The sequence below is a fragment of the Drosophila persimilis genome, unplaced genomic scaffold, assembly GCF_003286085.1.
Source record: "Drosophila persimilis strain 14011-0111.01,24,50 unplaced genomic scaffold, DperRS2 tig00000191-arrow-pilon, whole genome shotgun sequence".
NCBI classification, from domain to species: Eukaryota; Metazoa; Arthropoda; class Insecta; order Diptera; family Drosophilidae; genus Drosophila; species Drosophila persimilis.
The window spans coordinates 9,378,102-9,387,795 of NW_020825298.1; the positions used below are offsets into that span (position 1 = coordinate 9,378,102).

At 43.8% G+C, this 9,694-nt stretch overlaps 3 protein-coding genes across 4 annotated transcripts; 1 reads left to right on the top strand and 2 right to left on the bottom strand.

The window, feature by feature from the left end:
- Nucleotides 1-19: 19 nt before the first annotated feature.
- Nucleotides 20-2,383, top strand: LOC6589355 (probable ATP-dependent RNA helicase DHX35). Of its 2 annotated transcripts, none has more exons than XM_026988874.1 (5): nucleotides 20-171; nucleotides 234-325; nucleotides 387-480; nucleotides 533-2,287; nucleotides 2,347-2,383. In XM_026988874.1, exons 1-4 carry the CDS (start codon nucleotides 43-45, stop codon nucleotides 2,258-2,260), a joined length of 2,043 nt encoding a protein of 680 aa, XP_026844675.1. In that variant the 5' UTR covers nucleotides 20-42; the 3' UTR covers nucleotides 2,261-2,287; nucleotides 2,347-2,383. The 2 variants fall into 2 exon arrangements, with proteins under 2 accessions (XP_026844675.1, XP_026844676.1); XM_026988875.1 differs by lacking the exon at nucleotides 2,347-2,383 and having other exon boundaries at nucleotides 533-1,953; nucleotides 2,033-2,238.
- LOC6589354 (short-chain dehydrogenase/reductase family 16C member 6) lies at nucleotides 2,291-6,091 on the bottom strand. Its single transcript, XM_002014769.2, has 4 exons — nucleotides 5,520-6,091; nucleotides 3,313-3,430; nucleotides 2,562-3,162; nucleotides 2,291-2,505 (listed from the first exon to the last, which is right to left on the bottom strand). The coding sequence occupies exons 1-4, from the start codon at nucleotides 5,673-5,675 to the stop codon at nucleotides 2,403-2,405; spliced, it is 978 nt and encodes a 325-aa protein (XP_002014805.1). The 5' UTR covers nucleotides 5,676-6,091; the 3' UTR covers nucleotides 2,291-2,402.
- Nucleotides 6,092-7,300: 1,209 nt separating this feature from the next.
- LOC6589353 lies at nucleotides 7,301-8,678 on the bottom strand. The gene is made up of 5 exons (XM_002014768.2): nucleotides 8,569-8,678; nucleotides 8,342-8,502; nucleotides 8,097-8,285; nucleotides 7,753-8,042; nucleotides 7,301-7,577 (listed from the first exon to the last, which is right to left on the bottom strand). The coding sequence occupies exons 2-5, from the start codon at nucleotides 8,492-8,494 to the stop codon at nucleotides 7,367-7,369; spliced, it is 843 nt and encodes a 280-aa protein (XP_002014804.2). The 5' UTR covers nucleotides 8,495-8,502; nucleotides 8,569-8,678; the 3' UTR covers nucleotides 7,301-7,366.
- Between the last annotated feature and the right edge of the window lie 1,016 nt (nucleotides 8,679-9,694).

The window sequence follows — 9,694 nt, forward strand, 5'->3', positions numbered from 1 at the left end:
TCAAACGCAAATTTCGGAAAATCCACGAGACCATTTCAAAGCATGGCTACGTTTAAGCCGAAATTCCTTAAACCCGACACAGATGATACCATTACGGATAGCGGGGGTGGCGACCAGCAGTCCTCCGCCTTTGTTTTCAATGCCAATCATAATCTGGGCTTAGTGGAACAGGTATGCCCGATCCCAAAACAATTTCACCGCCAGTTGCAATCAAGAAAATTGTTTAATTTTAGCGCGAACGCCTGCCCATACGACAGTACAGGGATCAAATTCTTTACTGCCTGGAGAAGCATCAGGTTGTCATACTGGTGGGCGAAACAGGAAGGTGAGTGAGAAGCAAATATGTATGCCCCAAGAAATCCTAACGATCATATTTTCCCCTTCAGCGGCAAGAGCACACAGGTACCGCAGTACCTATACGAATGGGGCTGGCATTCCAAGGGTCTCATCGGCGTCACAGAGCCCAGGCGCGTTTCAACAGTAAGCCGAAATTCGTAATCCGTAAAGCTAATAATAATGCTGATTTCTGCAGGTAACTCTGGCCAATAGAGTGGCAGAGGAACGCGGAGAACTGGTAGGCGACACAGTGGGCTATGTTGTGCGTTTCCTGGAGCGGATGACGGTGGAGACTAAAATTAAATTCATGACAGAGGGAATACTGCTTCGCGAGCTCCTGGCCGATCCTTTACTCACCCAGTATGGCGTCATCATTGTAGACGAGGCCCACGAACGGAATATGCTCACGGATATGGTTCTAGGACTGCTGAAGAAGATCCTACGCAAACGTAGCAGCCTTAAGCTCATCATCTCCTCGGCCACCATTGATGGGAGCTTCTTCAGCGAGTTCTTCAGCTGGCCGGTCTCTGGGGGCAGCGAGGTCAGTGTCAAGCTGAGCATCGAGGGACGCATGCATGCGGTGAGCAACTTTTACCTGAACGAGCCTTGTGCCGACTACGTAAAAGAGACGGTGGAGACGGTGTGGAAACTGCATCAGAAGGAGCCACCAGGAGATATACTGGCCTTTCTCACTGGCCAGGAGGAGGTGTTGGAAGCCCTGGATCTACTGCGCGAATATGTAGCCTCCTCTGAACAGGAGAATCTAAAAGTTCTTCCCATGTATGGCAGCATGACGAGCAACGATCAGTTGGCCGTCTTCTTCACCCCGCCCAAGGGAGTGCGGAAAGTGGTGCTGGCCACAAATATAGCGGAGACTTCCATTACCATCCCAGGCATTGTCTACGTCATCGACTGCGGTTACGTCAAAGTGAAATGGTACAATCCGGCCACCTGCAGCGACAGCCTCGTCGTTGTCCCAGTCAGCAAGGCGTCTGCTGTGCAGCGAGCTGGCCGAGCAGGCCGCATGCGTCCCGGTAAGGTGTACCGTCTGTATACGAAGCAGGACTACGATGCACTGGCGCCGCGACAGCCGCCAGAGATGCGACGAAGCGAAATGAGCGGCGCTGTTCTTCAGCTCAAGGCCTTGGGTATTGGAAATATTCTGCGCTTCGACTTTCCTTCGCCTCCACCAGCGCAAAATCTTCTTTCGGCCCTGGAGACACTCTACGCTCTGGATGCCATCGATGAGGAGGGACAGCTGACCAAACCAGTAGGATATCTGCTAGCCGAGTTGCCCTTCAATGCCATGCTCTCGAAGATGCTGCACATCTCTGGCCAAATGGGCTGCTCCGAGGAGATCATCACCATTATAGCCATGCTGCAAGTGCAGTCGGTGTTCTCACGGCCCGTATCTGCGGTCGCACAGCAGGGCGGACGCATCGCGCATCGGCATTTCCAGGTGGCAGAGGGGGATTTCATCACGCTCCTCAATGTCTACACCGCATTCGTGGAGGAGGGCATGACCAAGGAGTTCTGCGGCCAGTACTACCTCATTTATAGAAATCTTAAGCGCGCCCACGAGCTGCGGGAGCAGCTCTTAACCATGGCGCGTAAGAAGTATGGAATACCAATATTCTCCTGCAAAGGAGATGTGGAAATGCTTTGCAAATGCATTACTGCTGGCTTCTTCACCCAGGTGGCCTATCTTCACCATTCTGGTGTCTACAGGCAGATCAGCAGCGGCACTGAACTGGCTGTTCATCCCAATTCCACGCTATATACGCTACCACAAGCCCAGTACGTGGTGTACGGGGAGCTGCTGCAGACAACGAGAATCTTCATGAACCATCTGACTGTGATCAAGCGACAGTGGCTCACGGAACTGGCCCCGCACTACTACCAACAGACTACGGTGCGGGACTAAAAGGACAAAAAGATGGGGCACAGACTGGTATTATATCCGATTCCTGCCATTGAATCGATTCACTTAATTTAATATAATGATTATAGATAAATGACTTAAGCTAAAAGGATTTCCAAATTGTATCTGCTATCTGATGACGAGGCTAGCCGGCGGCCACTCGTCCACGTCCCTGGAACATCATCATGGACTCGGGGCCACGGATGACGCGGGACATTAGCTCCCAGCACATTTTGGCGGGCAAAAGACTGCAAGGAAACCAAAATAATATACGGATATACACCAAGGCTCAGTTAGTACTCACCATTTGAGTGGCGTCAATAGGCGGATGGAGTTGGGCAGGACGCACCAGACCTCGTTGCAGCGCACGGCGTTTTCGATACGATCGGCCACGTACTGGGGCTCCAGCATTGGCTGCATGCGTGGACGGACTCCCGAGAACATTCCCGTATTGATGTAATAGGGGCAGATAAGACTCATCTGGATCTGATCGTAGCCATGGGCCTTCAAATCCGTGAGCAGGCTCTCGTGGAAGCCAATACAGGCATACTTGGTGGCCGCATAATCGCTGCAGCCGTAGGTGCCCAACATGCCTGTGACAGAGCCCACGGTCACGATATGACCGCGATTGTGGCGCATCATGTGCGGTAGGAACGCCTTCACCGTCCAGTAGTGCGAGATGATGTTGATGTTGTAGGTGTTTTGGATGACGCGATCGTGCAGCTCCCAGAATGGCTTGCAGCAAACGATTCCAGCATTGTTGATCAATATATCCACAGGACCCACTTCCTCGATGACTTGGCCTGCGCGCTGGTAGACCTGCTCCCGATCGGATATATCCACCACATAGCCCTTGCAGTTGTTATAACCGCTCTTGGCCAACAGATCCACCGTTGTCTTGATGGCTGCGTGGAAAATTTCTTAAGTTCGGTGATCAAATTTAACAGGGAAATGTAACAGCTTTCACTCCGGCCACTCCAGAGGTGCTTGACCCACTCGCTCGAGTGCTGACCAAGCAATTAGCAGGATGGTGCGAAGTCTCAGCCTCTTTTTACCTTCATGATTGATATCCCAGATGACAATTCGCGCCTCAAGTCGAGCAAAGTTGAGTGCTATCAGTCGACCAACGCCGCCTCCTCCCCCTGTGATGAGGACCACCTGACCGGAGACGTTCTGTGGCAGATGGACAATTGAAAGTGAAATTCAATTCAAACAAACGACTAGTCGTGAGTAGGTTATTAAATTCTTTAACTGGACTCCCATTAAGACAAAATTGCATATTAAGATCGTTAAGGGCAGATTGAGTTTTGTAAATTATAAAGATGGTCTTATTCAACCGGGCTCTCAACCTTTGGTTGGTCTCAAAAGGTAGTTAGGTTTTTATTTAATAGAAACTAAGTTTATTTACTCAAATACTTAGTAATCAAACTAAAGTATTCATTTGAAAACCCCTGTCCTGTCGCTCTGTCCCTTACTTTCGTTTTGCATTCATATTACTCGTTAAGCTAAAAAGCAGTCATACAAATGTACACTATTTAACATATGAAAAAGGTGCGACTGTGCCATGATGTTGCATTTAATGAGATATCAACAATTTGCATACATACATATTTAAAGGTATTATGTTTTTTTGCGGCCCAAAGTCTTGCATCATGTTGCCGTTGTTGGACAATACTATTCATAAAATGTCTGTGGCAAGTTTTTCTTTGGCTTTTGGCATTTTTTGTAGCCCCCCCAACTCTAAGTTCATTCAGTTTGAACGGAGTTCAATCCCCTACTGTGTGGCACATCAGTTGTCGTGCATCGCTGGATGAAGGAAAAGTTTTTCAGCGCTGTCTGCTATGCAGGTCACAACTTTTCTTTTTTTAATTTTCTTGCAATTTATATGTATTTTTCTATGCAATCGTGGTGTACCGCAGGGTATATGCGTTTCCGGCCCCAGACAATATATATGTTTTTGTAGCCGTTTATGTATATTTTTCTGCACGAAACTAACTAATTTTAGCATATTTTGCGACGATCTGTTGAATCAAATTATTACAGCCAGAATATGGATTTAATATGATGGTACAATTTTCTACTGAATATCACAGAATGGTTTGGACAATTGTTTTTTATCTACGTAGGTATATTAACAATTTTAATATTTTCCTTTTATCTTTTTTTTTTTTTTTCGTTTTTGTTCGTTGAGCGTGCAGTACGAGACTCTCCAAACGTTGAGAAAAAGAAAAATCAGCAATGACAAAGGAAAAGGCAAGGCACAGTGTGTGGTATAATGGGTTGCGGAAAAACTCGTTGTCAAACGATGTTGGCAAATGTTCATTGGACTGCCAAGTCACGAACATTTTCGGCCTGCTTCTAGACCCCACCAGAAACTGCCAATTTGTATGTTTAACCATGAAACCCAATAGTTGGATGGATGCCCAGAGAAGATCTCCAGTTCAATGTCAGCCATGGATGCTTTGGCTAATTGAAACCAAAGCTCCATAAAACAAAATTCATAAGAGTAAATATTTGCACAGTCCAACCTGAAGTGTTTGTTTGGTAGCTGACAAAGTACTCAAATGGCTATCACAAGTGACGTCCACGGATGCCGAAAATGTAAATATGAAGAAGTAATATCCATTCATGAGTGACCAAACCAAAAAAGCGTGTGAACAAAATTGCTTTGCCAACCGAAGCGTATCAAAACAAAGCGAAACATTTGTTCGGACAGAAAACATTTTACGATCACAGACCAAAATGAACTTTATTAAATGAAACAAATAAATTGGAAAGTTTATAGACAATGTTGTCTGTTTGCCGACTGAATACACTCCGTTGTGGAGGGTTTTATCACAGAAATGTTTGGTAGAAGATTCTTGCAGAATATATTCCAAAAACTGCGAAAGTTTGTCCCAATGTCCACTTTATTTTTCATGCATATTAGTTATGCAACAGAGTATCTAAACTTTGTGTTCATTTGTATTGTTTTGTTCAACGCATATGTATATGATTTGTTTTTATTACCACAAAGCCAGCCCACTCGTGGCTCATTAAAGTTGGGGAAATTATTGCCAAAAACCTGGCAGGGCAGGCAAAAAGAAACGTCTATGATGACTATGATTGATTTAAAGTGGGCAACGGGAAGCAGTTCCGTTGCTCATTTCATTGTGGGTGTCTGATTGGTTGTGCAACCACTAGAGTCGAGGGTCATTCGGTGGAAAGAAAGTCTCTAAAATTAGGTCTAAGCTATGCACAAGCGACATTTGAGTTAACTTACCTTCAACTTTCTAAAACGCTTGGGCAGCAAAGTATAGTAGAGCGATTCCAGTATATAAAACACCGATTTGATGGTGAATATAATCAGGTCGAGAAAAAACTGATAGAAAGCCCGCAGCGGGCGATCCATGTGGAGGAGCCCAGGAGTGGATGTCATATTGATGGATGGATGGATGGAGAGTGACCCACACTTAGTTCACTGTTTGCCCCAGGCCTTGGAACCACTCAACGGACTCGAGCAGTACCTGTCGAGGCACGTGGGTCGCGAGGGAGGGAGTTTCTTCGATCGGATTTCGGATTTCGTATTCACTGCGCATGCGCGCCAGGAATGGTTGATTAGGGCTGTGGCACACCAGGCAAATGGCAAATGGCATTCGGCATGCACAATTTGATAACTTTTATTGGGGCTCAGCTGTGCATATCAATAACCTGGCTTTAGAGTCAGACGGAGAGCTCGAACACAAATGCAAATGAAATTCCTATGAATTTCTCTATGTCTATCTCTCTCTCTCTCTCTATATATTTTCGATTCGCACAGCACTGTCTATATTACTATCCCGATCCGCTCTCACGTCCGCTTATGCTGGAGTCACAGCTCCAACTGAATGCCTCCGTCTGGCAAAAATTTTCAAGCGGTCGCTCGGCGCGCTGTTTCTACCTTTGTTGTCTTTTTGCCTGTTTCATTATTTAGTTGGTGGCTGACTGCCCAATTCAAGACTCACATTTACACAATGGCCAAGACCCCGCTTCGAGTCGTGACAGCAGCAATAGAAGAAATGGACAGCAACAACAACAACAACAGCAGTGCTATATTGAGCGCTTTCTTATTTGGTTTTTTTCTAGTTTTTTATCAGTTGAGAGATGAGATGTGCTAGGGAAGCACACTCCACTCAACCTGTTTCTTGGCATTTTATTGTCTTTATTTTGAGCAGAGATATTTGATTGCGGTTTATTTGATGCTGATTCCGCTTTTATTTTTGTTTGTGGGTTTGCTTGAAATGTTTGAGATGGTCAGTGAAATATAGCAATACAATTAGAAGATGATACCATTGTTTTATGTATTTTTGTTTAATACTTAATGATTTCAGAAATTTCTATGTTCTTTATGTGGTGCACTAATTAACATTTCCAACGAATTTGGGGCATTTTTTAAAGAAAATTGTTCGATATTATTTTATTTATTTTGGAATACTTTTTTTTATTACATTTCATCAGTGGTATAATACCTAAGCTGAAGAAAGCTAAAGAAAGGTAGTTATAGGCAATTGTTCGAGCAACAATTTATTTAATTTGTTACATCAATGTTTATACAAAATTGTGATGATGTGGTGTGCAGAAAATCGAAGAAAAAATACTAAGAAAATCTTCATTTTCAATCGTTCAATCGAATATTTAAAGATGTATTTTATTTCCTCTGTTTCCATATATTTCTTTTCAAATCTTTTCTGCACAGCGAGCATTTATTGCTCAAATCGGCTTCGGCTTCTGCCGTTGCTCCAACTCCTCCTTCTGCAGTACTTTCAGCTTCACCTTTAAAGTTTTTCTAGTTTCATCCGGCTCCGGCTCCGGCTCCTCTTCTTCGGAAGAGTGTTTTCCGCAGAACCAAATGTCGAATATACATGAATTTTACTTACATGCTACTACATTCTACACGTAGCAGCATGTCATGTCATGTAGTTTATGCTGAACCAGTCTTTTGTTTAAAAAAAACAGCGGGCGATGAACAACAATTTTATTTCAATATTATTTTTATTTTTTTTGTCACTTATTAGTTTTTTTTAGAATTTTAAATAATTTTTTTACACGCTTTTAGAAACATTTTTCAAACTGTTAGAAACTCCGTGAAACTTACTTCAGTTTAAGGAAGAATGGAAAGGCCTTTTGTATTGTTGGCTGGGGATTTCTCGACAAGCTTGTCGGCCAGAGTGTCTGAAAAACGGAGCTCGTGCCATTGCAATCCTGTGCTTTCTGTGCATTGAGAGAACTGTGATCCCTGGAGAGGTCCTGCAGTTGGTCTATCAATGGATGCATTTGTTGTTCGTTCTCCTTTAGCTCTTTGCTGTCATGTGGATTAGTTAAAATCGAAAGTTAGATAGGGAATTTTGAACGATATGGGGAATATAGTGAAACCTCTGTGGGACTAACAGTCAACAATGAGGTTCTAGTAAGGCAAACCAGTTGGCAACTGTCAACCAACTGAGGTTTCATTGTAACTAAGGATATAATGATATTACTCATTCCATTCCTCAGCTCTCTCCTTAAGTAAATCTATTTCATTCTGCATGATAATTATCATCTCAGATTTTAGCTGCAACTCCTTATTTAATCGTTGCTCCCTTAATTGGTTGCTTCTATCCGAACTTCTGAGCATTCTAGCCGCATTGACGAGGTCAGAATTTTTAAGCTTTAGTTGAAATACGGCCACCTCAGTCCGGGATATTCGATCCAGGACCTTACGCTGTTCCATCAGGGCGGCAGAGGTCTTTGTTTTTCTCTGTTCGGCCACAGCTTTTAGTTCTTCATTCTGTCACATAATAGCAGTATAGAATGGATTATATGCTGGCTCTATAGATCCTACCTCTTTCTTGCGTAAGTCCACTTCGTGCTGCAGCTGTTCCCTGTCGGCGGTCAAGCTGAGCATGGACGAGTGGACCTGGAGGGTTCTCATCTTGGACTCCATTACCTGCAATTGTAACTCGTTGTTCCGGTTCTCTGCCACCTCAATCATGACTTGGTACATATGCAAATTATTCGAGCTCTCCATTGCCTGAGATTTGAGGCTGCTTAAAATGGGGCTGCTCGAACACCATTTGGTTAACTCACTTTTTGCTTGTAATGCTCCTTCGTCTTCAGGAGCTTGCAGATCTCAAAGCCCCTGTTGTGCCATGCCCGCAAAATGATCGCCGCCGTTTTCTCGTTAGAGTCCATGAGCCTCTGGCATCCCTGACAGCCATCGGCTAGGCTCTCCTCCTGCATTTCGATTTCTTCCGAATATGGAATATGGAACATTTTGATATGGGCAGAAGATATCACAAAATAATTTTACATACCTTCCAGAATAGAATTCCAGAACCTAACCTAACTCTCTCCCTCAAGATATGTAGATGTGGTATGGGGGGACAACTTGTAGCTTGACAAAGTCCAGAAGAAACTTCTAGATAGTAGTGCATATGTTTTTAGTTTATATTGTCTAAAAAACAATCTGTCTAATCAAGAAAGAATATAATGTGGGACAGTATTTTTCAGGAAAGAGTTTGTTTATATAGCCATAAAACTGAAAGACTACTTTATCAAAAAATTCAGTCGCACAGCCATCCATCATGAGGTAATGGGAACAAAGAGAGAAGCTTCAAAATACAGTCAAGTATATGTGAGGAAGAGTGTTTTCCTCGAGGTCTCTAGAATCTTTATTCTGAAAGACCAAATCTTCTAACCAAGCCCACTAACATCGAAAATTCAATTTCCTAGGCTTGATGAAAGTAGTTCTTGTTTGAAAATAACCAATTGGCAGAGCTCCTTCGACTCCAATAAGTCGGTTGTCATCTCGGATCAAAGCCAATCCTTAATAGAGGTTCCTTCAAAAACTGACAAGCCGACAATACTGCTATCTGCAACGAAAACTATCCCAACAATTATGCCTCAAACCAAATGACAGCGATAGCGACAGCGCATGTCCACAGACAGTACCACGGTTCTATTCCCACCGTGGACAAGCAAAAAAATGATTAAATATTTTCTCTTTTTTCTTTTCTTAAGATCTTTTTCCGAATTTTCATTAATTTCTATAGTTTTTATGAAATTACTGCAACATTTTTACAACATACGACTCTAATTGCACTCTTTTCGAACGACTTTTCGAATGGCAGGGAAAATCAACCCCCGTTGCAGTGCGTTGCTTCTGTGTGTGCGGCGGCAGCATTGGCTTGGCTTGTAATTCCCAAGTGCTTATTCGCGAGATGCACAGTATATATACGAGCTGCAATGCAGTGTACTTCGGAAGTGTATTCTGTGATTGTTCTGTGCATCGATCGATAGATAGATAGTCATCTGTTTATCAGATCTGCTCAGTGCCGACCCTCCGTCACACCTTTGTTTCCCAGTAATTCTGCCTGGCATTGCTGTGGCAACATTGTTCTGGATTGGCTTTCCCGCTGCCTTTGCTAGCGACGACGGGTC